The sequence below is a fragment of the Mustelus asterias genome, chromosome 6 (genome assembly GCF_964213995.1).
Source record: "Mustelus asterias chromosome 6, sMusAst1.hap1.1, whole genome shotgun sequence".
Taxonomy (NCBI): domain Eukaryota; kingdom Metazoa; phylum Chordata; class Chondrichthyes; order Carcharhiniformes; family Triakidae; genus Mustelus; species Mustelus asterias.
Window position 1 is genome coordinate 44,207,248 of NC_135806.1, and position 26,398 is coordinate 44,233,645.

At 43.9% G+C, this 26,398-nt stretch overlaps 2 protein-coding genes across 6 annotated transcripts in view; one reads left to right on the top strand and one right to left on the bottom strand.

Annotated features, from left to right (window-relative positions):
* The window catches only part of ncbp1 (nuclear cap binding protein subunit 1), a 71,789-nt gene extending 48,695 nt beyond the window's left edge, over positions 1 to 23,094 (bottom strand). For all 3 annotated transcript variants that reach the window (XR_013498159.1, XR_013498158.1, XM_078214246.1), the window contains exons 1-4: positions 22,894 to 23,094; positions 3,154 to 3,239; positions 2,623 to 2,723; positions 2,038 to 2,194 (exon numbers count right to left, since the gene is read on the bottom strand). Coding sequence is in view for 1 of the 3 variants with exons in the window: in XM_078214246.1 (XP_078070372.1) it covers positions 2,038 to 2,194; positions 2,623 to 2,723; positions 3,154 to 3,239; positions 22,894 to 22,927 (378 nt within the window). In the remaining 2 variants the exon portion in view is untranslated. The remainder of the gene's footprint in view (positions 1 to 2,037; positions 2,195 to 2,622; positions 2,724 to 3,153; positions 3,240 to 22,893) is intronic.
* Positions 23,095 to 23,118: 24 nt separating this feature from the next.
* The window catches only part of tstd2 (thiosulfate sulfurtransferase like domain containing 2), a 66,010-nt gene continuing 62,730 nt past the window's right edge, over positions 23,119 to 26,398 (top strand). For 2 of the 3 annotated variants that reach the window (XM_078214249.1, XM_078214248.1), the window contains exon 1: positions 23,119 to 23,323. In XM_078214249.1, the coding sequence (XP_078070375.1) occupies positions 23,198 to 23,323 (126 nt within the window). In that variant the 5' untranslated portion in view covers positions 23,119 to 23,197. The remainder of the gene's footprint in view (positions 23,324 to 26,398) is intronic. The other variant, XM_078214250.1, reaches the window with a different exon arrangement.

Below are 26,398 nucleotides of genomic sequence, written 5' to 3' on the forward strand. Positions count from 1 at the left end.
AGTCCACTTTCCTGCCTTCTCCGTAACCCTTAATTCCCCCACTGATTAAAAACTTATCGATCTCAACCTTGAACATGTTCAGGGACTCGGCCTCCACAGCGTCCTGGAGTAAAGAATTCTAAAGATTCACCACTCAGTAGAAATTCTTCCTCAAATCTGTCTCAAATGGGCACCCGCTTATTCTGCGAATCGGCCCTCTGGTCCTACACTCTACCGTGAGTGGAAACAGCCTCCCAACGTTTACCCTGTCTAACCCCTTAAGAATCTTATATGTTTCAATCACATCACCTCTCATTCTTCTGAACTCTAGACTCAAGCTGGTTAATCTTTCCGCCATGTGGTAGTCCCTCCACAACTGGGATCACCCTAGTCAACCCCCTCTGTACTGCCTCCAATGATAACATATCTTTGCTTAAGTAAGGGGACCAAAATTGTACAGAGTATTCTAAATGTGGCCTCACTATTACCCTTGTACAAATACCTCTTTACTTTTATACGCTGGCCCCCTTGAAATAAAAGACAACATTCCATTTGCCTTCCCTATTATCTTCCAGACCTGTATTCTAGCTTTCTGGGTTTCATTAACAAGAACCCCCAAGTCTCTTTGTGCTGTAGCTTGCTGCAGTCTCTCTCCATTTAAATAATAATCTGCCTTCTCATTTCTTTCAAAATGAACAATGGATATCCTCCTTACATCCACAAATCTGGCCACAGTACACACTGTTCCATCCTCTAAATCATTAACATATATTGTGAAGAGTTGCAGTCCCAGCACGGATCCCTGTGGCACTTCATTGGTTGCTGCCCACAAACCTGAGAATGACACCCATATCGCTACCCGCTGCTGGTTCAGTCTAAGCAAGCAGCCAACAAATGGAAGCGGTCAGAGTACAGATATGGAATATTTGACAAGAGCAAGATTAAATGGTTCTGGTCATCCTTATGTTCAATTTGGAGAAGGCTCTAGCTTATCCACAGGTTAACACCAAACAAGCAGTCTGACATTCCAGAAGTATTGCCAGAGTCAAGGGTGGCAGTAGTAAACTAATGACTCCATAGTTGGAATCATTAGAAAAATCACTGGAAAAAAAAAAGAAAATCCTTTGGGTAGGTTCTTGAGAACTAGATCTATAGAGCAGCACCCACCAACTTGACATAAAGAGTAAAAATATTTTGATGAAATACATCTTTATGAGCTATGACTGTTTTATTTCCAGAAACTTAAAGATAAAAGTAGCATATTTATTTTGAAAGCTAGAGTTGAAGCTTTCAGGAGTATTCTGTAGTTTACAGAAGTAAAATTGAAAACAAATTACAAGAATGGGTGAGGAGACAAAATGTTTATGTACTGAAAGACTATCCTTCCAAAAAGAAAAAAGTGTCCCCCCTCAACGATTCAGACCAAAAAGGGCTGTGCTCATGAAATAGAAGGTTCTGATTAACTGTCAATTCATACTACAATCTAATTAAGAGCTGATGGTATACATTATTACAGCACCCAGGCAATGAGTCTGAAAATATGCTTGCTATAGATTGGTGTAGATATCACTTTGCAAATATCATTCAATTATGTTCATGCCAAACCATGTGATGTAGGACTTAACAGGATAAAATGAAATCTTTTTAGGAAAGGTCACCACATGCCAAGTATGAGGTAAAAGACTTTGAAATGGATATTGGGTACATTAGCAAGGAATATTACATTTTTCAGCCAATCTTGTTAAACCGCAATGTGGCTAATGTATAGAATGTTCCAAGTGGTTATCATTTTCATAATATGATCAAAATATAAAAATCATCACATCCCAACAGCATCAGCCCTCAATAATTGTTTTTATTAAACAGAGAATGTAAGGCCTCTATTGAAAAGCACTCAGTGCTGAACATTAGTTTTAATCAAGCCAAACTTGTACAGTGGCAAACATGGTAGTGCTATTAAGAATTTTTGAAGCAGGTCGATTGATTGGGATCTAGTAAGCAGAACAGAGCTGGAAAGGGTTTTGCAAACTGTCAAAAAAATAGAAGGGTAATACTTACGGTAAAAACTGCCTCGGTGTACATATTAGTTTTCAAAGTTTCCTTGAGTTGTCTAACCATAGATTCAACAAGTTCTCCACCAAAGTTGTAGTTCCTTGCATTTAACAGCCCCACCAATGTTGTGTAGACAGTTAATTTTTCAGGAAGCTGTCGTGCTCTAGAGGCAAACCAAGTATGCATTTTACTGATAACGTAAACCAATGAAGGTAGAAGTAATCCACCTGTTTCCAGATTTAAAACATTACAATCCATGAGACCATTCTAATTTTCGTATTGAGAACCTTTTTCTCAAACAGTATGCAAAGCAATTTATTCTGATGTTGTAATTCAGAATATAGACATCTAGCATACAACAATACATAAATATTTCCCCACATGCTGTTTCTTTAATATTGGAAACATCCTTCCATTCATAACCAGCTGTGATTCATGGTGCCAATTTTCTCCAATTCTTCCAATCCACTCTGGCACTAATGTCCAATTTGTAAAACAAATTAAAGGATCAGACAATTATAATTCCTTATAATACATAACCTTCTTAATCAAGTTTATCTAATGTATAACACAATTTTTCATTCAACTTACACTGCACAAAGTATTCTCAGGATTTTACTTTTATAGTTCGGAAGGTCAGCTTCTAAAACTCCTGCTAGACCTTCCAGGTTGCTCTCCAATGAGGATGTGCTCTGTAAATCAAAGCATACATGTTATTCACATATAAAGAGCTAGAGCATTTTAAAAGTACTGTTTTAAATTAATCCTAATTTACCCACAGCAAAGAAAGAATCTGTATTTAGTGCATTTGACAGGATGTACAAGATGCCAGAGCTGAGGGCATGGGCAAGGTGCCAGACTATATCAAAGGTTTTGGAGAAGTTCAAGGCAATAAAACTGGACTGTTAATTGGGAGGGCAATATTTAGAAGTCTGAGATTGAACCAGAAGGTGGAAAACTCAGTACATTTTCAATAACATTTAGATGTAACTAACTTGTTAGCAATGTAACTTTTGTTCCCATTCCTGACAGAGGCATCGATTTTCACATCACAGTAAAAATCAGTTGACACTCGTTATTTTTAAATGTTCGCCAGTGGGTTATTAAAATAAGAGGCTCTACCTTTTCTCCTACACGACATATCAAAGATTCCAATCGATCTTCAATTTCAATTGGCTCAGATGTCCTTCTCCGTTTGTGAGGTTGCCCTAATGGGAAATAAGACAAATCTGTTAGTAATTCAGTCTCGTTATTCGGATGAAATGTTTTGTGCTAATCAGCAGCAAATAGATTTCAAATTTTAGATGAGGCACATTTTTTGTACATCTCCAGTCACATTAACACTGTATGAAGATCATGACCCTCTCATACTGCTTCCTTCAACCTCACCTTTATCTGACACAGAAGAAATTAATGTGAGACTACTATGAACAAGCACTAAGAAATGAAACATTTTACAAAATCAAATCTACCATTGCAAAGAAAATGCAGTAAACTGAAGATTTAAATGGAGCAGTGACAGTACATGACAACTAATGCCTCAAATTAAAAAACAATAATTTTTAGATGCTCAAAACTGCAAATAAAATAAGTACAAAAAACTCAAAACCAGAGTTTCTACCATCACAGAATGCAGCACCCTAGGATTTATAATTTTAAGATTAGGACTCCAATACTTCCATGAGGGTAACTGAAATTACTTTCGAATCCTGTGACCACTTCGCACCCACATTTGAAAATAAAAAAGTGAAAAGAACAAGCCACATTTATACAGCACCCTGAAGACACAGACACTTTAATTTCACTTTGGTCAAGTACTAGTCTTCTAAGTTCCAAGAAAAGTTTGTAATATATATTTTTCAACAGCAAAATTAGAAAACCTATTTTTCATTCAGCGCCTTGATGCTGAGCGTGTTGACTTGGTAGAGGCCTGCCTTTCTTTACACCAGATTTGGAGGATCTTGCAACGGTACTACTGTTGGTGGCAACTGTCCGGCACTTTGAGGTGTCTTCTGTAGGTTGACACAGTAAGAAGTCTCACAACACCAGGTTAAAGTCCAACAGGTTTATTTGGTAGCAAAAGCCACTAGCTTTCGGAGCGCTGCTCCTTCATCAGGTAAGTGGGAGTTCCGTTCACAAACAGGGCATATAAAGACACAAACTCAGTTTACAGAATAATGGTTGGAATGCGAGTCTTTACAGGTAATCAAGTCTTAAAGATACAGACAATGTGAGAGGAAAGAGGGTTAAGCACAGGTTAAAGAGATGTGTATTGTCTCCAGCCAGGATAGTTAGTGAGATTTTGCAAACCCAGGCAAGTCGTGGGGGTTACAGATAGTGTGACATGAACCCAAGATCGCAGTTGAGGCCATCATCATGTGTGCGGAACTTGGCTATCAGTCACTGCTCAGCAACTTTGCATTGTTGAGTGTCGTGAAGGCCGCCTTGGAGAACGCTTACCCGAAGATCAGAGGCCGAATGCCCGTGACCGCTGAAGTGTTCCCCAACAGGAAAAGAACACTCCTGCCTGGTGATTGTCGAGCGGTGTTCATTCATCCGTTGTCGTAGAGTCTGCATGGTCTCCCCAATGTACCATGCCTCGGGACATCCTTTCCTGCAGCGTATCATGTAGACAACGTCGGCCGAGTTGCAAGTGTATGTACTGTGCACCTGGTGGATGGTGTTTTCACGTGAGATGATGGCATCCGTGTCGATGATCCGGCACGTCTTGCAGAGGTTGCTGTGGCAGGGTTGTGTGGTGTCCTGGTCACTGTTCTCCTGAAGGCTGGGTAGTTTGCTGCAGACAATGGTCTGTTTGAGGTTGTGCGGTTGTTTGAAGGCAAGAAGTGGGGATGTGGGGATGGCCTTGGCGAGATGTTCATCTTCATCAATGATATGTTGAAGGCTCTGGAGAAAATGTCGTAGCTTCTCCGCTCCGGGGATGTACTGGACGACGAAGGGGACTCTGTCCGCCGGTGTCCCGTGTTTGTCTTCTGAGGAGGTCAGTGCGGTTTTTCGCTGTGGCGCATTGGAACTGTCAATCGATGAGTCGAGCGTCACATCCTGTTTTTATGAGGGCATCTTTCAGCATCTGGAGGTGTTTGTTGCGATCCTCCTCATCTGAGCAGATCCTGTGTATCCGGAGGGCTTGTCCGCCGGGGATGGCTTCTTTAATGCGTTTAGGGTGGAAGCTGGAGAAGTGGAGCATCGTGAGGTTATCCATGGCTTGCGGTACAGTGAAGTGCTGAGGTGACCATCCTTGATGGAGATGCGTGTGTCCAAGAATGCAATCTATTCCGGAGAGTAGTCCATGGTGAGTCTGATGATGGGATGGAACTTGTTGATGTCATCGTATAGTTGTTTCAGTGATTGTTCACCATGAGTCCAAAGGAAGAAAATGTCATTGATGTATCTAGTGTATAGCATCGGTTGAAGGTCCTGTGCGGTGAAAAGGTCTTGTTCGAACCTGTGCATGAAGATGTCATGATGTGGAGATGCCGGCGTTGGACTGGGGTAAACACAGTAAGAAGTTTAACAACACCAGGTTAAAGTCCAACAGGTTTATTTGGTAGCAAAAGCCACACAAGCTTTCGAAGCTCTAAGCCCCTTCTTCAGGTGAGTGGGAATTCTGTTCACAAACAGAGTTTATAAAGACACAGACTCAATTTACATGAATAATGGTTGGAATGCGAATACTTACAACTAATCAAGTCTTTAAGAAACAAAACAATGGGAGTGGAGAGAGCATCAAGACAGGCTAAAAAGATGTGTATTGTCTCCAGACAAGACAGCCAGTGAAACTCTGCAGGTCCACGCAACTGTGGGCGTTACAAATAGTGTGACATGAACCCAATATCCCGGTTGAGGCCGTCCGCGTGTGTGCGGAACTTGGCTATCAGTTTCTGCTCAGCGACTCTGCGCTGTCGTGTGTCGCGAAGACCGCCTTGGAGAACGCTTACCCGAATATCAGAGGCCGAATGCCCGTGACCGCTGAAGTGCTCCCCAACAGGATGTTGGCATACTGAGGTGCGAATTTGGTCCCCATGGCTGTTCCTGATGGAAGAAGAACTGGTTGTTGAAGGTGAAGACATTGTGGTCCAGGATGAAGCGGATGAGTTGTAAAATTGCATCTGGAGATTGGCAGTTGTCGGCGTTGAGTACTGAGGCAGTTGCAGCAATGCCATAGTTGTGGAGGATGGTAGTGTAGAGTGCCGAGACATCCATTGTGACAAGGAGTGCTCCTGGTTTAACTGCTCCATGTGTGCTGAGTTTCTGTAGGAAGTCCGTAGTGTCGCGCCAAAAGCTGGGGGTTCTTTGTACAATGGGTTTCAGGATGCCCTCGACGTAGCCGGAGAGGTTCTCACACAGGGTTCTATTGCCCAATACGATGGGATGGCCAGGTGCGTTTGCTTTGTGTCTCTTCGGAAGGCAGTAGAGATCTCCAATGCGGGGAGTACGTGGGATGAGAGCACGGAGGGTGCTCTGAAGGTTCAGATCAAAGGTCTTGATCAGTCTGTTGAGTTGACGGGTGTGTTCTTTGGTCGGATCTGCAGGTAACTGTCTGTAGTGTTCCTCATTATTCAGTTGTCGGTACACTTCTTTGCAGTAATCCGTTCTGTTCAGTACGACGATGGCCCCTCCTTTGTCTGCTGGTTTGATGACAATGCTGCGGTTGGTCTCAAGAGCACGGATGGCGTTGCGTTGTGCTTGGGTGATGTTCGGGGCTGTCTTGTGAGTGCGGCTGATGAATCTGGCATTGACGCACCTCCTGACGGCTTGGGCATACATGTCAAGTCGAGGGCAGCGGCCTTCTGGAGGATTGTCACATTGTCTGTACTTTTAAGACTTGATTACCTGTAAAGACTCGCATTCCAATCATTATTTTGTAAACTGAGTTTGTGTCTTTATATGCCCTGTTTGTGAACAGAACTCCCACTTACCTGATGAAGGAGCAGTGCTCAGAAAGCTTGTGGCTTGTGCTACCAAATAAACCTGTTGGACTTTAACCTGGTGTTGTGAGACTTCTTACTGTGCTTACCCCAGTCCAACGCCGGCATCTCCACGTCATTCTGTAGGTTGTCCAGCTCTCCAAAGGAGAAGCACAGAGATCACTGTTGCCCAGTAAATCATGACTTAAGTCTTGGGTTTGAGATTCTGGATCTCAAATACTCTTTTCCTCAGTCAGCCAAATACTGAACTGGTATATTGGAGGCGGTGATAAAACTGATGATGAAACTAATGCACATCATACAAGGCCCACACAAGTCTCACTTTATAAATTATTTTCTCTGATCACAACCTCACTCCAGTTGCCTGGTCCTTTACGTTCTCACTAACATTATGACTGGTTCCTCTCCCAACCACAAAAATGCATTTATGCTTGATGCTATTTTAGCTGTTTATATTTTCTTTACTTATTTAAATAACTCATCACAAATTATCAACCTCCTGTAAAAAGAGCAGAAAGTAAGTGCAGTCCAGCTCTTAAGTTTAAATGTTTTCTGGTTCAGCAACTTTTATATTTGCCAAATTCTACATGACTTCACGTGGCAATAAAATTTTGAATGCAATGCAGCTTTGAAGTCAATATCCTTCAGCCAAGCATTCACACAGCACTGCTTCACATCAAGCTGAAGGTGATGTGTGAATCTGGTATGAAGGTCTAATTTTTTTTCTTTATTCTTTCATGGAATGTGGGTGCCGCTAGTAAGGCTAACATTTGTTGCCCACCTCCAATTTGGAGAGGCCATTTTAGAGGGCAGTTAAGAGTCAATCCAGAAAGCAAATGGAGGCAGAATGTTTCCTCCAGCAAGTCATACCCTTCTTCATTCTGATGTCCAATTGGGCACTGACACCAGATTTAGATGGCATTTATATTATAATTTCTTGGTACTGAATTATGAATACGAATACATTCACCCTTGTTCAAAAAAGGACAAATTTATAGTTACTTGTGCAATTTTGGGTTCATTAAGGAAATCCAACATTAATTTGTTATGCACAACTCATTTTTAACTAACCTGCTTGAGTTTTCTGATGTAAAAAGAGAATATTGATGAGGTGTACATGAACTTCCAACAGGCATTTGATAAAATAAGACAGAACCGACTGTGAACAAAGTTAAAGCATAAAAGGGACAGTAGCAACATGGTACAAAATTGGTTGAATTACAGGAAATGAGTAATAGTTAACATTTGTTAGTTGCATAGACCAGAATTGATGCCGCTACTCTCCACTGGTGGTTATATCTTGAAAGCGCGCACAATTCTTCAGCCAGAAAGGCAGTCATCTGTGAAATCAAGGTCCATCAACCAGTGCTGTTGGCACAGGATGCCAAGTCTGACAGCAGTGTTATGCCCTTCAAGTTGTAGTCACTGAGGTTCTGTTTCTTTGGTAGTTTTATGATTAACCCTAACCTCCAGCCATTCGGACATTCTCCGTAGTCTAGTTTTTGTTGAAACGGTCTATGACCTTTGTTTTGATGGTGTTCTTGCCATGTTTCAATAGCTCTACTGGCATCTCATCAATTTTCAGTGCATGTCAAAAATCTACAGTGCCACTCATGATGTGACTTGCAAAGACATCACACTCACCTGTTCTCTTTAAATTAAATGCGTCTCACCGATTTAAACTTGCAGCACAAATTATGCAAGTAGTCAAATGCAGTAGATTTGTCAAATCCAGCCTCAGAAAAATAACTGTGGTACCCCTGCGTCAACTGTTCATGAGGTTGCATTTTTGAAGGGGAACTGGAACTTTGCATTGGTGAACAGCCCAACAATATGCAGACATTGCCTAATATTCCTATTGTTGATTCCTAACATCACTCTGCTGGCTTAAAAACAAATGATGTGGAGATGCCGGCGTTGGACTGGGGTAAACACAGTAAGAAGTCTAACAACACCAAGTTAAAGTCCAACAAGTTTATTTGGTAGCAAAAGTCAAAGTGGCTTTTGCTACCAAATAAACCTGTTGGACTTTAACTTGGCGTTGTTAGACTTCTTACTGTGTTAAAAACAAATACCATAGATGCCTGAAGTCTGATTTAAAAAATGCTAGAAACACTCAGCAAATCAGACATTTACAGAAAATAAATCAGTTAATGTTTCGCATTCTGATGAAAGGTCAGTGACGTGGATGCAGTAACTCTGCTACGCTCTCCACAGATGCTGCCCGACTTGCTGAGCATTTGCAGCATTTTACATCATTTGGCTGTTGATTGGAAGAAGGTGAACATGTAGGACAGGCTCTACATAGTTATCATGATGTCCTAAGTGATCCTCCACATTAATAGGTAGATGCAATTATCATGGCTGCACTGGAGCAACTTCGCTCAGGGCGCAGCAATCTGTGACGCAAAGGTCTTTCACACTGTACCTGGATATTTGCTGTCTTTATGCACTGGGTCAATTCCTTGTTGCATGCAGAGTGAACCAATGGAAATAATTTTTCACTATTTAAAAAAAGGGACAAGAAGTAACCCACCAGTAGCCTAATGTCAGTAGTGGGGGAAACTTTGGAGCCAATAATCGAGGACAAAATGAATTGGTATTCAGAAAGATATGAGCTAATAATTAAAACCTCCATTAATGTGAAAGGCAAACCATGTTATACTAAGATCTTGGATGGATTAGTGTAGTGCAATTGATGTATATATGCACTTTCAAAAGATATTTGACAAAAACCACAAAGCATGGCTATACAACTTGCCTTAAGCCATGCTGGCTGCTCCTTTTTAATCCACGCTTCTCCAAGTGAAAATTAATTTTGTCCTTGACAACAGTTGGTAGACTTAATACCGATTGATCTGCTAACAGGTTTGTCACTCCCTTAACATTTGGAACCTTCGAGTCCTCTAGCATCATTCAAGGAGGATTAAAAATCATGGTCAGAGTGAAGTTATCTTCATCCTAGCTTTTCTCAGTAACATAGGACACATATCGTCTGGACCAGGCAACTTACAAATAAACAGCAAAGCAGCGCATTAGAGACAGAGCAAAATGATCCTATAGCCAATGGATCACATCAAAGATCTGCTGTCTTACCAAATCCATTTGTGAATGCCAGTAAACAACTAAACTAACATTTAAGTAATAAGTGGTTGCTCCATGGCCATTCCCATTTCAACAACGACAGAGGCCAGCAGGTGAGTGCAAAAGACAAAGCTGAAGCATTCGCAACTATTTCATAGAATACCTACAGTACAGAAGATCATTCGGCCCATCGAACCTGCACCGACAACCATCCTAGGATTAGCCTGCTAATCCCCCCCAAAACTAGGGTCAATTTAGCATGGCCAATAAACCTAACTCGCACATCTTTGGACTGTGGGAAGAAACCAGAGCACCCGGAAGAAACCCACGCAGACACGGGGAAAACGTGCAGATCGCCACTCAGACAGTGACACAAGCCAGGAATCTAACCGGGTCCCTGGCACTGAGAGACAGCAGTGCTAACTACTGTACCACTATGCCGCCCCAAGAAAATGTCTATCTTGGTCTCTCCAAGGTCTACATCATCAAAAAGCCAGCATTTGGCCATTTAATTCACTCCATGTGCTAGTGAGAAACTACTGACTGCATTGAATACAGCAAAGGCTTTGAGCCTTATTAACACCCCATCTGCAATGCTGAAGACTTGAGCTCCAAAAGCAGCAGCACCCCTCACCAAGCTGCTCCAGTAGAACTACCCGATTAAAAGGAAAATTGCCCAATTACATTCTGCCCAAAACAGTAGGACAAATCTAAATGGCCAATTGCTGCTCCCTCAGCTTATTGTTGTTAACAATTTACTGGAAGGTGATACCGACAGTATTGGGTTGCACTTGCACATCAACGACCGGCTCACAGATGCAGGGTTGTGGCTGATGGAGGTCAAACATCGCAATGCCAGGACATTACTGCAGGAGTTCCCTGGAATAGTGCCCTAGACCCATCTTTGGGTACTTCATCTGTGACATTTCCTCCATCGTAAGATCAGAAACGGGAATGTTTGTTGATGATTGCCATACTCAATTCCATTCACAATTCCTCTGATAATGAAGCAGTAAATACGCACATGCAGAGACCCCTGAACAGCATCCAGGCTTGGGCTGATAGTTGGCAAATAATATACATTCCGCACGAGTCCGGGCGATAACCATTTTCAAGAGGTGACAAAGTTTAACCACCTCTCCTTCACACTCACTGGCATTACTATCATCGTATTGTCCATGGCCAACATGCTGGGGTTAACCATTAATCATAAACTCAACTGGACCAGTAATATGAATATGTTGGTTACAAGGACAAATCAGATGTCCAATAAAAGCAAATTACTGCAGATGCTGGATACTCACTGCCACTTCTCTTTCAGGAATGCCTACCCTGAAGAAATACTGCTCTTCTCTCCAACAGGATTTAGTGGGTGGCGCGGTTGCATAGTGGCTAGCACTGCTGCCTCACAGCGCCAGGGACTTGGGTTCAATTCCCGGCTTGAATCACTGACTAGGTGGAGTTTGCACATTCTCCCCATGTCTGCGTGGGTTTCCTCCGGGTGCTCTGGTTTCTTCCCACAGTCCAAAGATGTGCAGGCTAGGTGGATTGGCCATGCTAAATTGTCCCTTAATGTCAGGGGACTAGCTAGGGTAAATGCATGGGGTTATGGGATAGGGCTTGGGTGGGATTGTGATCTGTGCAGACTCATTGAATGGCCTCCTTCTGCACTGGATGATTCTACAATTTCCATATATCTCTCCCCCCTGCCCCGTCCACCTTCACTGCTTTCACCTCTTAGCCACAAAAACAAGAGGAAAGGCTATGACTCATCTTTCATTCCCTCACCCTACAGTATAAATATCTCCCACTTTCTATGCCTTTTAGCTTTGACTAAGGGTCATCTGGACTCGAAATGTCAGCTCTTTTCTCTCCTTACAGGTGCTGCCAGACATGCTGAGATTTTCCAGCATTTTCTCTTTTGGTTTCAGATGCCGGGTATTTTACAGTGACTAATTCACTTCTGTCTTCCCAACATCCGCAGGGATAATTCAGGTGTATGATGGAATAATCTCTATTTGCCTGAATTGATGTTACTCCAACATCACCCAAGCAACTTGACATTTTTCAGGACAAAGCAGCCAAAATGGCTGACAACCACCTTACATGTTGATCAGCATTAATACATCGTGGCTACAGTGTGCACCATCTCAACGAAGCTTCTTCAGCACCGCTTCAACCTGACCTTTAGAACAACAAGGCTCATGGGAGCACCACTACCTTGACGTTTGCTACCAAGTCACATACCATCTTGATACAGGATAATGGGAAGCATACAGGGCAGTTGGTTTAGTTCCAGATTGATACACGGATATTCAGAAGAAAACATGATAACGTGATTGGTCTGGGAGTGATCCAGAGCTATGGGTACGAGCAAGAGAGTGGAATTAGTTTGTGCTTGATATTCAATTATAGGGAGCGTGGTGGGCAGCTGGACTAATTTTGGAATGACATAGGTCTGAAGGGGAAGAGCATAGCGATGAGGATAGAATACAACACAAGAAATAGGAGCAGAAGTACACAATATGGCCCATTGAGCCTGCTCTGCCATTCAACAAAATAATGGCTGATCTTGGGTTTCAACACCACTTATCATAGAATCCTACAGTGCAGGAGGTGGCCATTTGGCCCATCGAGTCTATACCGACAACAATCCCACCCAGGCCCTCTCCCCATAACCCCATATATTTACCATAATTCCCCTGACACTAAGGGGCAATTTACCATGGCCAATCAACCTAACCCACACATCTTTGGACTGTGGGAGGAAACCAGAGCACCTGGAGGAAACCCACACAGACACAGGGTAAATATGCAAACTCCACACGGACAGTGGACTCCCCTTGTTATCTCTCCTCCGAGTTCACAGTCTGTCTTTCCTTAACTTTTCCTTCCATAAAAACTTATCTACTCATATTCACAGGCACCTGCTCAACCTTTCCATCTCCTATGGCCTGACCATTCCTATTGTCTCAATCAGACAAGGCCCCCTAAGAACATAAGAGTACCAAAGTACTAAGCTTTAGTACTAAGAGAATTAAAAGTACCAAAAACACTAATTTGGCCCAAGCTGGAATATTCTGGCCAATTCTGAATATCCCATTTTAAGAAGGACTTAGAGATGATACATAAGAACAAGGAGCAGGAATAGGCCATCTGGCCCCTCAAGCGCCCCCCCCCTCATCTCACGTGAGAACACCATCTACCAGGTACACGGTACCTACTCTTGCAACTCGGCCAACGTTGTCTACCTGATACGCTGCAAGAAAGGATGTCCCGAGGCATGGTACATTGGGGAAACCATGCAGACGCTACGACAACGGATGAATGAACACCGCTCGACAATCACCAGGCAAGACTGTTCTCTTCCTGTGGGGGAGCACTTCAGCAGTCACGGGCATTCAGCCTTGGATCTTCAGGTAAGCGTTCTCCAAGGCGGCCTTTACGACACGACAGCGCAGAGTCGCTGAGCAGAAACTGATAGCCAAGTTCCGCACACATGAGGACGGCCTAAACCGGGATGTTGGATTTATGTCACATTATCAGTAACCCCCACAGCTTGCCTCCTGGACTTGCAGAATTCCACAAGCTGTTCTGTCTGGAGACAATACACATCTCTTTAACCTGTGTTGAATGCTCCCTCCACCCACATTGTCTGTACATTTAAGACCTGGCTGGCTGTAGAGATTTGCATTCTAATCAGTATTCTGTAATTTGATTTCTGTGTCTGTGCCCTGTTTGAGAACAGATATCCACTCCATCTGACGAAGGAGCTCTGCTCCGAAAGCTTATGGTATTTGCTACCAAATAAACCTGTTGGACTTTAACCTGGTGTTGTGAGACTTCTTACACGGGGTGGTGCCAGAGGACTGGAGAGTGGCGAATGTTGTTCCTCTGTTTAAGAAAGGGAATAGAAATGACCCTGGTAATTATAGGCCGGTTAGTCTTACTTCGGTGGTCGGTAAGTTGATGGAAAAGGTCCTTAGGGATAGGATTTACGACCATTTAGAAAGATGCAGCTTAATCCGGGATAGTCAGCACGGATTTGTGAAGGGCAAGTCTTGCCTCACAAATTTGATAGAATGTTTTGAGGAGGTAACTAAGTGTGTTGATGAAGGTAGGGCAGTTGATGTCACATACATGGATTTTAGTAAGGCGTTTGATAAAGTCCCCCACGGTCGGCTTATGAAGAAAGTAAGGATGTGTGGGATAGAAGGAAGTTTGGCCGATTGGATAGGTAATTGGCAGAAGACAGAGGGTGGTGGTGGATGGAAAATTTTCGGACTGGAAACCGGTTACCAGCGGAGTGCCACAGGGATCAGTGCTTGGTCCTCTGCTATTTGTAATTTTTATTAATGACTTGGAGGAGGGGGCTGAAGGGTGGATCAGTAAATTTGCTGATGACACCAAGATTGGTGGAGTAGTGGATGAGGTGGAGGGCTGTTGTAGGCTGCAAAGAGATATAGATAGGATGCAGAGCTGGGCTGAAAAATGGCAAATGGAGTTTAACCCTGACAAATGCGAGGTGATTCATTTTGGTAGGACAAATTTAAATGTGGATTACAGGGTCAAAGGTAGGGTTCTGAAGAATGTGGAGGAACAGAGAGATCTTGGGGTTCATATCCATAGATCTCTGAAGGTTGCCACTCAAGTGGATAGAGCCATGAAGAAGGCCTATAGTGTGTTGGCGTTCATTAACAGGGGGTTTGAGTTTAAGAGCCGTGGGGTTATGCTGCAACTGTACAGGACCTTGGTGAGACCACATTTGGAATATTATGTGCAGTTCTGGTCACCTCACTACAAGAAGGATGTGGAGACACTGGAAAGAGTGCAAAGGGGATTTACCAGGATGCTGCCTGGTTTGGAGGGTAGGTCTTATGAGGAAAGGTTGAGGGAACTTGGGCTTTTCTCTTTGGAGCGGAGGAGGTTGAGAGGAGACTTGATAGAGGTTTATAAGATGATGAGGGGGATAGATAGAGTGAACGTTCAAAGACTATTTCCTCGGGAGAATGGAGCGGTAACTAGGGGGCATAACTATAGGGTTCATGGTGGGAGATATAGGAAGGATGTCCGAGGTGGGTTTTTTACTCAGAGAGTGGTTGGGGTGTGGAATGGACTGCCTGCAGGGATAATGGAGTCAGAAACTTTAGGAACATTTAAGAAGCTATTGGATAGGCACATGGAGTACTTCGGGATGATAGGGAGGAAATAGCTTGATCTGGGTTTCAGACAAAGCTCGGCACAACATCGTGGGCCGAAGGGCCTGTTCTGTGCTGTACTGTTCTATGTAGAATTCCAGTAAATTAATTAAACATGACCTACCATGCTGCATCTTCCCAATGAGACAATTACTATCCAGGTGTCTTGCTATTTCTTTCTTGATGATAGATTCAAGCATTTTTCCCACCTCAGAAGTTAAGCTAACCGGCCTATAGTTACCCGCCTTTTGTCTACTTCCTTTTTTAAACAGTGGCGTCACATTTGCTGCTTTCCAATCTGCCAGAACTGCCCCAGAGTCCAAGGAATTTTGTGCCTGGAGTTGGAGGTATGGATAGAGGATTGAGATAGGAAGCAAGAGGGCATAAATGGGACTTTTTCAAGTTAGTAGGTGGTGAATAATGGAGTACCACAAGGTTCAGTGCTGGCATCTCAGCTACTTACAATCTATATTAATGACTTTTAAAGTTTATGTATTATTATCACAAGTAGGCTTATATTAACACTGCAATGAAGTTACTGTGAAATCCCCGAGTCACCACACTCTGGCGCCTGTTTGGGCACACTGAGGGAGAATTTAGCAGGGCCAATGCACCTAACCAGCACATCTTTTTGGATTGTGGGAGAAAACTGGAGCACCTAGAGGAAACCCATGCAGACAGGGGGAGAACATGCAGACTCCGCATAGACTCTGACACAAGCTGGGACTCCAGCACTGACCCTTGTGGTACTCCATTATTCACTACCTACTAACTTGAAAAAGTCCCATTTATGCCCTCTCTGCTTCCTATCTCAACCCTCTATCCATACCTTAAACTCCATGCAGTTACCTTGCCTATCAACCTTTTGTGTGGCACTATGTCAAAAGCCTTTTGGAAATCGAGGTGTATACATCCACTGATTCCCGTTTATCAACTTACTAGTCACATCCACAAAATATACCAATAAATTTGTCAGAGTTTCCCTTTAGTAAAACCATGTTGACTTGTTTTAATCGAACTATGCTTTTCCAGCATTTTCCCAGCATATTAGGCTAAATGGCTTGTAGTTCCCCAGTTTTCTCTGTCCCGCCTTTTCTGAAAAGCAGAGTAACATTTACCACCTTTCACTCTGATGGGACTGTTGCTGAATCTAATGACATCTGGAAAATCCAGCGAGCGCATCCGCTTTCTCCTTTAGAACTACAGGGTATGAGCCTTCAGGCCCCAGGGATGACACATTTTAGTCCCTTAAATTCCTCCAATTTTTAAAACTACTGATATTAATTTCCCTAATTCCCTCATTCTTTTTAGCCCCTAGTTCACCGTCTATTTCTAGACTAAAACTTGTGTCTTATTTGTTCAATGCCTCTGCCATTTGCTCAATTCCCATGATAATTTCTCCTGTCTCGGATTCCAACAGACCAACATTAACTTTAGCTGCTCTTTTCCTTTTTATATATTTACAAAAGCTCTAACAACATGTTTTATATTACTGGTTAATGCCCTCTCATTCTATTTTATCAATCTTTTGGTTGTTCTTTGCTAGTTTCAAAAACACCTCCAATCTTCAGAGTTGTTACTTTTCTTTGCAATATTGTAAGCCTCTTCATTTAATTTAACACTATCCCTAATTTTCGGAATGAGCGACAGATGAGTCTTTCTTACTGAGCTTTTGCTATTCTTTGGAATGTACTTTTGTTAGACATTTTGAATTGTTTCTTTAAATATTCCCCACTGTTCATTTACAGCCATACCTTTCAGTCTATTTACCCAATTTACCTCAGCCAGTTCTCCTCTCATACTTATGTAATTGGCTTTAAGTTTCAGACTCTTGCTTGTGATTGGAGTGTGTCACTTTCAAATTTAACGTGGAATTCATTAGTATCATGATCACTATTTCCCAGGACAGATTTTTATTACTTATTCTTTCATTAAACTGTAATTTGTTGATAAAACCAGAACCCATGTAGTTCATGTCCTTTAGGGAAGAAATCTGCCATCCTTACTTGGTTTGGCATACATGTGACTCCAAAGTAACGTGGTTAACTCTTGACTGAAATGGCGTATCAAACAGGCCTCAGTTTAAGGGCAAATCATGAGGGACAACAAATGCTGGCCTTACCAGTGATGCCCACAGCTAATGAAATAATAATAAAAAGCAGTCATGCAAATTACATCTTGCAAAATGTCAAATATGATCATAATTTTGCCTAATAATATTATGAGTTTTTTTAAGTGTCCAGTTACCACTTCCTTAATGTGGTTTAGCATTTTCCTGACACTGATGTCAGGCTAACTGGCTTGTAGTTTGCTATTCTCAACCTACCTTTCTTAAATAGTGGTCTAGAAGATGTTGTGGAATGTTTTCGTAACTACTTCTTGGTCCAATACATTTTGAGTTAACTGGGTATGAAGTTATCTTAGGTTTAGTATTGTGTAATGAAGCAGTGTTAATTAGTAATGTAATAGTAAAAGATCCATTGGGAAATAGTAATCGTAATACCAATAAATTCCAGGTTAACTTTGAAAATGACAGGCTCCAATCACAATCTTAAACAAAGCCAATTACATAAGTATGAGGGGAGAACTGGCTAAGGTAAATTGGGTAAATGAGACTAGCTTTTAATTCCAGATTTTATTAATTGGATTTAAATTATGACAGCTGTTGTGATCGGTTATACAAACATACAAAATAGGACAGAAGTAAGCGATTCAGGTTCTCGAGCCACCTCCATCATTCAATAAGATAACGGCTGATCTTTTTTTGCTGAGTTCAACATTCCCATCTGTCCCCAATAACCTTTGAATCTCTTTCCTAACAAGAACCCATCTACTTCTGCCTTAAAAATATTCAGTGACCCCGCTTCCACCACCTTGTATTTTCTGTTAGATAGCTGTTAGTCCACACTTGACATGACAGCTGCAGCCTTGGCTTTAACTTTCCAAATATTGATTGGAACCTTTGTAGGTCAAATAGTTCGGATGGGGCAGTTTTTGTGCAGTGTGTGCAGGAGGGTTTCCTGACACAATATGTGGATAGGCCGACAAGAGGTGAGGCCACATTGGATTTGGTACTGGGAAATGAACCGGACCAAATGTTAGATTTGGTTGTGGGAGAGCACTTTGGAGATAGTGACCACAATTCGGTGTCTTTTGTTATTGCAATGGAGAGGGATAGGGCCGTACGGCAGGGCAAGGTTTACAATTGGGGGAGAGGTAATTATGATGCGATTAGGCAAGAATTAGGGGGCATAAGTTGGGAACAGAAACTGTCAGGGAAAGGAACTAATGAAAAGTGGAACTTTTTCAAGGAACAAATATTCGGTGTCCTTGATAGGTATGTCCCTGTCAGGCAGGGAGGAAATGGCCGAGTGAGGGAACCATGGTTCACGAAAGAGGTGGAATGTCTTGTGAAAAGGAAGAGGGAAGCTTATGTAGCGATGAGGAAACAAAGTTCAGATGGCTCGATTGAGGGTTACAAGTTAGCAAGGAATGAGCTGAAAAAGGGGCTGAGGAGAGCTAGGAGGGGACATGTGAAGTCCTTGGCGGATCGGATCAAGGAAAACCCCAAGGCTTTTTACTCTTATGTGAGGAATAAAAGAATGACCAGGGTGAGGTTAGGGCTGGTCAAGGACAGTAGTGGGAACTTGTGTATGGAGTCAGTGGAGATAGGCGAGGTGATGAATGAATACTTTTCTTCAGTGTTCACCAAGGAGAGGGGCCATGTTTTTGAGGAAGTGAAGGTGTTACAGGCTAATAGGCTGGAGGAAATAGATGTTCGGAGGGAGGATGTCCTGGCAGTTCTGAATAAACTGAAGGTCGATGAGTCCCCTGGGCCTGATGAAATATATCCTAGGATTCTTTGGGAGGCAAGGGATGAGATTGCAGAGCCTTTGGCTTTGATCTTTGGGTCCTCGCTGTCCACGGGGATGGTGCCAGAGGACTGGAGTGTGGCGAATGTTGTTCCTCTGTTTAAGAAAGGGAATAGAAATGACCCTGGTAATTATAGACCGGTTAGTCTTACTTCGGTGGTTGGTAAATTGATGGAAAAGATCCTTAGGGATGGGATTTACGACCATTTAGAAAGATGCGGATTAATCCGGGATAGTCAGCACGGATTCGTGAAGGGCAAGTCGTGCCTCACAAATTTGATTGAATTTTTTGAGGAGGTAACTAAGTGTGTTGATGAAGGTAGGGCAGTTGATGTCATATACATGGATTTTAGTAAGGCGTTTGATAAGGTCCCCCATGGTCGGCTTATGATGAAAGTGAGGTGTGGGATAGAGGGAAAATTGGCCGATTGGATAGGTAACTGGCTGTCTGATCGAAGACAGAGGGTGGTGGTGGATGGAAAATTTTCAGATTGGAGGCAGGTTGCTAGCGGAGTGCCACAGGGATCAGTGCTTGGTCCTCTGCTATTTGTGATTTTTATTAATGACTTAGAGGAGGGGGCTGAAGGGTGGATCAGTAAATTTGCTGATGACACCAAGATTGGTGGAGTAGTGGATGAGGTGGAGGGCTGTTGTAGGCTGCAAAGAGACATAGATAGGATGCAAAGCTGGGCTGAAAAATGGCAAATGGAGTTTAACACTGATAAATGTGAGGTGATTCATTTTGGTAGGACTAATTTAAATGTGGATTACAGGGTCAAAGGTAGGGTTCTGAAGACTGTGGAGGAACAGAGAGATCTTGGGGTCCATATCCACAGATCTCTAAAGGTTGCCACTCAAGTGGATAGAGCTGTGAAGAAGGCCTATAGTGTGTTAGCTTTTATTAACAGGGGGTTGGAGTTTAAGAGCCGTGGGGTTATGCTGCAACTGTACAGGACCTTGGTGAGACCACATTTGGAATATTGTGTGCAGTTCTGGTCACCTCACTATAAGAAGGATGTGGAAGCGCTGGAAAGAGTGCAGAGGAGATTTACCAGGATGCTGCCTGGTTTGGAGGGTAGGTCTTATGAGGAAAGGTTGAGGGAGCTAGGGCTGTTCTCTCTGGAGCGGAGGAGGCTGAGGGGAGACTTAATCGAGGTTTATAAAGTGATGAAGGGGATAGATAGAGTGAACGTTCAAAGACTATTTCCTCGGGTGGATGGAGCTATTACAAGGGGGCATAACTATAGGGTTCGTGGTGGGAGATATAGGAAGGATATCAGAGGTAGGTTCTTTACGCAGAGAGTGGTTGGGGTGTGGAATGGACTGCCTGCAGTGATAGTGGAGTCAGACACTTTAGGAACATTTAAGCGGTTATTGGATAAGCACATGGAGCACACCAGGATGATAGGGAGTGGGATAGCTTGATCTTGGTTTCAGATAAAGCTCGGCACAACATCATGGGCCGAAGGGCCTGTTCTGTGCTGTACTGTTCTATGTTCTATGTAGCCAGGTGCGGATGATGACATTAAGACACAGGTTGCTGATAATTTTTTGATCCAAGGTATGGGAAGCTGTAGATGACCTCCAGAGTGAGGTTGTTGATGACTGGTGGAGTCACAACCTCCTAGTCCATAACTTTGGTCTTCTTCATGCCGATCATCAGTCCAAACCCCTTGCAAGCCTGAGCGAACTGATCTACACGCTGCTGCAAATGAACTTTTGCATGGTGTCATCAGCAAACAGCAGCGCACAAACTAGGATGTTACACACTTTGGTTTTGACACACAACCTCTGACATACAGGTAGAGACCTCACCTGAGTCACCAAAAATATACAATAGCATCTTCCATCAGCATTGAGAACCTCACTCTGGAGGTGGTTTACTGCCTCACATGCCTTGGATCAAAAATTACCAGCAACCTGTTCCTTGATGCCGACATCAGCACCAGGATTGCAAAGGGCACAGCCGTCATGTCAAAGTTGAGAAGTCGAGTGTGTACTAACGGCAATCTAACTGAAAATAAAAATCTCAGTGAGTATCAGGCTTATGTCCTCAGCATCATCCTTTATAGTAGAGGGGCATGGTCAACTTAGGCAAGCCAAGAAAAGCCACTGAACAGCTTCCACCTCCACTGTCTCAAACAAATATTGGTCATCTCCTGCAAGGCGGAACACTGAAAATAGAAATACCCCAGCGTGCAGGAATCCTGCATGTCTGCCCACATGTCAGTAGCAACTGGGCCATGTGAGATGAATGGATGGCCACATCCCCAAAAACATATTCTATGGTGGGCTTGCTGTGGAGGAAAATATGCCAAAGAGAATTGGCACCTAGACACAGCCCATTGCTGACCTTGAAAGTCTTCAATGATTTAATTCCCTAAAGGGCATTAATGAACCAGATGTGTTATGACAGGCCTGGATAGTCACTATTACTTTAGTCCAGATTTATTTAGCAGAATTTGAATACCCCTGTTCTATGGTGACATCTGAACTCATGATTCCAAATCATTTGTTCAGGCCTTTGGATGTGCGGGTTAGGTTGATTGGCTATGCTAAAAATTGCCCCTTAGGTGTCCTGAGATGCGTAGGTTAGGTTAGGGGGTAAAATATGTGGGGATATGGGGATAGAGCGTGGGTGGGATGGTGGTCAGTGCAGACTCAATAGGCCGAATGGCCTCTTTCTGCACTGTAAGGTTCTATGATTCTATGAGGATGACTACTCCAAAATCATAACTATCATGCTACTGTATCTGATTAGTTTGGGATTGTTGTAGAGCTCAGGAGAGAGAACAGGGCAGTGGATCAGTTTGTGATTGATACTGGGATGTAAGAAGGAAGATGGGCAGTGGGGTCAGTATGAGATTAATACCGGGGAGAGAGCAGGGCAATGGGATCAATACCGGGTCCTCGGGAGAGGGATCAGTTTAGGATGTAGGGATGGAGCGGGACAGTTGGATCAGTTTAAGACTGATACCAGGATGTAGGAAGGGAGCAGGACGGTGGGATTACTTTGGGATTGATACTAGGCAGCAGGTAGGAAACAGGACAGTGGATCATTTCATAGAATCCCTACAGTGCAGAAGGAGGCCATTTGGTCCATTGGGCCTGTATCAACTACAAGCCCACCCAGGCCCTATCTCCATAACCCCACGTTTTTTCCCCCCTGTTAATCACCCTGACACTGAAGGGCAATTTAGCACAGCCAGTCAACCTAACCCGCACATCTTTGGACTGTGGGAGGAAACCAGAGCACCCGGAGGAAACCCACGCAGACACAGGGAGAACATGCAAACTCCACACAGTCACCCAAGGCCGGAATTTAACCAGGGTCCCTGGCGCTGAGAGGGAACCTGACTAACCACTGTGCTAGTATTGATACTGGGCTATAGGGAAAGAACACGGCCGAGGGATCAGTTCGGGATTGATACCGGGTCGTGGGAATGAAGAAGGGAAGTTCAGGATTCATACAGCGTGTTAAGAGTTATGGGAAAAGCAGGAGAACCGAATGAAGCGATATTTGGTTTTGCAGAGCGGGAGTTAAGACATTTACGCCAGTGGCTGAAACAGCTCGTTCCCGGTTCCCGCCAAAGTGGGCGGGAGGTAATGAATACACCGGTGCCGCCGCAGCCACTCAGAGTTAACGGCGGCTGTCACGGAATTGTGTTCAGGTAACGGGCCAACTGAGCGGCTCCCAGTCTAGAGTAATGTGGCTGCCGGTGGAGCGCATGCATCGTGCATTGCCGCCGTTTCGCCTACCGTCATTATCGTCGCTGTGCCGTCTCCTCGACATTTCTGGCTGCGGTGGGAATCAGAAGCGAAGCGCTGGCCGGATTATGCCGCCGGCTAATTACCCGCCCGCCGATCTTGCCCCTCTTGAGAGACACACAAGAACTTCCCCCCCCCCCGTCCTCCACCCCCCGGATAATGGCGGACACTCCGCACAAGCACTTCCGGGGCAGTCGTCGCGTGTTCGCTAAGTGCTTCCGGCGATGAGTGGCGGTAGGCGGCTGGCTTGACCCTGCTGGCGGCCGGCACCCGCCCGGCCTCGAGCCCCGCTGTCATGGAGACACCGCTCCACCCAGGCATGCCCGAGCCGGACTCTGAGAAATGGCGCGAGCTCAACGGCCGTCCGGCGCGAGCTAATCCCAGGCCGAGCCGCAAGCGCAGGGGGCCGGCCAGGAAAAGGGTGAGAGAGGCGACAGGGACATCTAGCTATTCCCGAGGCGGCTGCGCTTCGGAGACTATTTCATTATTTCCTGTTCGACATTTCAGAAAATCACAGGTCATTTTAACTCCCTGGGCTTGGCACGTGTTTCTCCTCCTCGGACCTGTTTATTATTTAATGTTGTTCCGACGAAGAGTCTATTCCCGAAACGTTGCTGAACATGTCTAACGTTTTTCTGCTTTTTTCAGATTTCCAGCGCTTGTGGTTGTGCTGAATCTGCGTCTGGGTTTGGGTGCTGTATAGGGCGTAGTTAATGATGGGATTAAACTAAAGTCCTTGGCTGTAACTCGCTCACAATGTGGACTGTTTCACAGGTATCTGTGAATCTGCCACCTGGCACTCTGGTGGCTCAAATACAGCATGGAAACAGGCCTTTCGGCACAACTTGTCCATGCCGCCCTTTTTTTAAAACCCCTAAACTAATCCCAATTGCCTGCATTTGGCCCATATCCCTCTATACCCATCGTACCCATGTAACTATCTAAATGCTTTTTAAAAGATAAAATTGTACCCGCCTCTACTACTACCTCTGGCAGCTTGTTCCAGACACTCACCACCCTCTGTGTGAAAAAATTGCCCCTCTGGATACTTTTGTATCTCTCACCTTAAACCTATGCCCTCTAGTTTTAGACTCCCTTACTTTTGGGAAAAGATATTGACTATCTACCTTGTCTATGCCCCTCATTATTTTATAGACCTCTATAAGGTCACCCCTCAGCCTCCTCCACTCCAGAGGAAAAAAGTCCCAGTCTATTCAGCCTCTCCTTATAACTCAATCCATCAAGTCCTGGTAGCATCCTAGTAAATCTTTTCTGCACTCTTTCTAATTTAATATCCTTTCTATAATAAGGTGACCAGAATTGCACACAGTATTCCAAGTGTGGCCTTACCAATGTCTTGTACAACTTCAACAAGACGTCCCAACTCCTGTATTCAATGTTCTGACCGAATCAAGCTTGCCGAATGCCTTCTTCACCACTCTGTCTACCTGTGACTCCACTTTCAAGGAGCTATGAACATGTACCCCTAGATCTCTTTGTTCTGTAACTCCCCCCCCCCCCCCCCCCCCAACGCCCTATCATTAACAGTAAGTCCTGCCCTGGTTTAATCTACCAAAATGCATCACCTCGCATTTGTCTAAATTAAACTCCATCTGCCATTCGTCAGCCCACTGGTCCAATTGATCAAGATCCCGTTGCAATTGGAGATAACTTTCTTCACTGTCCACTATGCCACCAATCTTGGTGTCATCTGCAAACTTACTAACCATGCCTCCTATATTCTCATCCAAATCATTAATGTAAATGACAAATAACAGTGGGCCCAGCACTGATCCCTGAGGCACACCGCTGGTCACAGGCCTCCAGTTTGAAAAACAACTCTCTACAACCACCCTCTGGCTTCTGTCAAGAAGCCAATTTTGTATCCATTTAGATACCTCACCCTGGATCCCATGAAATTTAACTTTATGCAACAGCCTACCATGCGGTACCTTGTCAAAGGCCTTGCTAAAGTCTATGTAGACAACATCAACTGCACTGCCCTCATCTACCTTCTTGGTTACCCCTTCAAAAAACTCAAATCAAATTTGTGAGACATGATTTTCCACTCACAAAGCCATGCTGACTGTCCCTAATCAGTCCTTGCATCTCTAAATGCCTGTCGATCCTGTCTTTCAAAATACCTTCCAACAATTTACCCACCACAGATGTGAGGCTCACTGGCCTGTAGTTCCCAGGCTTTTCCCTGCAGCCCTTTTTAAACAAAGGCACAACATTTGCCACTCTCCAATCTTCAGGCACCTCACCCGTGACTATCGATGATTCAAATATCTCGGCTAGGGGACCCGCAATTTCCTCCCTAGCCTCCCACAATGTCCTGGGATATACTTGCATCAGGTTCGAGGGATTTATCTACCTTGATGCACTTTAAGACTTCCAGCACCTCCTTCTCTGTAATATGTACACTCCTCAAGACATCACTATTTATTTCCCCAAGTTCCCTAACATCCATGCTTTTCTCAACAGTAAATACTGATGAGAAATATTCATTTAAATCTCACCCATCTCTTGTGGATCCACACATAGATGACCTTGTTGATCCTTAAGAGGCCCGACTCTCTCCCTTGTTACTCTTTTGCCCTTTATGTATTTGTAGAAGCTCTTTGGATTCTCCTTTGCCTTATCTGCCAAAACAATTTTGTGTCCTCTTTTTGCCCTCCTGATTTCTCTCTTAACTCTACTCCTACATCCCCTATACTCTTCAAGAGATTCACTTGATCCCAGCTGCCTATGCGTGTCATGTGCCTCTTTCTTCTTGACCAGGGCCTCAATATCCCGAGTCATCCAGGGTTCCCGACTTCTGCCAGCCTTGCCCTTCACTCTAAGAGGAATGTGTTTACCCTGAACCCTGGTTAACACACTTTTTTGAAAGCATGCCACTTACCAGATGTCCGTTTGCCTTCCCACAGACTCCCCCAATTAACTTTTGAAAGTTCCTGCCTGATACCATCAAAATTGGCCTTGCCCCAATTTAGAATTTTAACTTTTGGGACAGACCTATCATTCTCCATAGCTATCTTAAAACTAATAGAATTATGGTCACTGGTCCCAAAGTGATCCCTCACTAACACCTCTGTCACCTCCCCGTCCTTATTTCCCAAGAGGAGGTCAAGTTTTGCCCCCTCTCTAGTCGGGCCCTCCACATACTGAATGAGAAATTCCTCCTGAATACACTCAACAAATTTCTCTCCATCCAACCCTCTAATACTATGGCTGTCCCAGTCAATGTTGGGAAAATTAAAATCTCTGACTATTACCACCCTATTTTTCTTGGAGCTATCTGTAATCTCCTTACATATTTGCTCCTCAATTTCCCGCTGACTATTTGGGGGCCTATAGTACAACCCTATCAAAGTAATTTCCCCCTTCTTATTTCTCAGTTCTACCCATATAGACTCAGTGGCCGAACCCTCGAATATATCCCCTCTCAGTACAGCCGTGATGCTTTCCCTAATCAAAAGGAAACCCCTCCCCC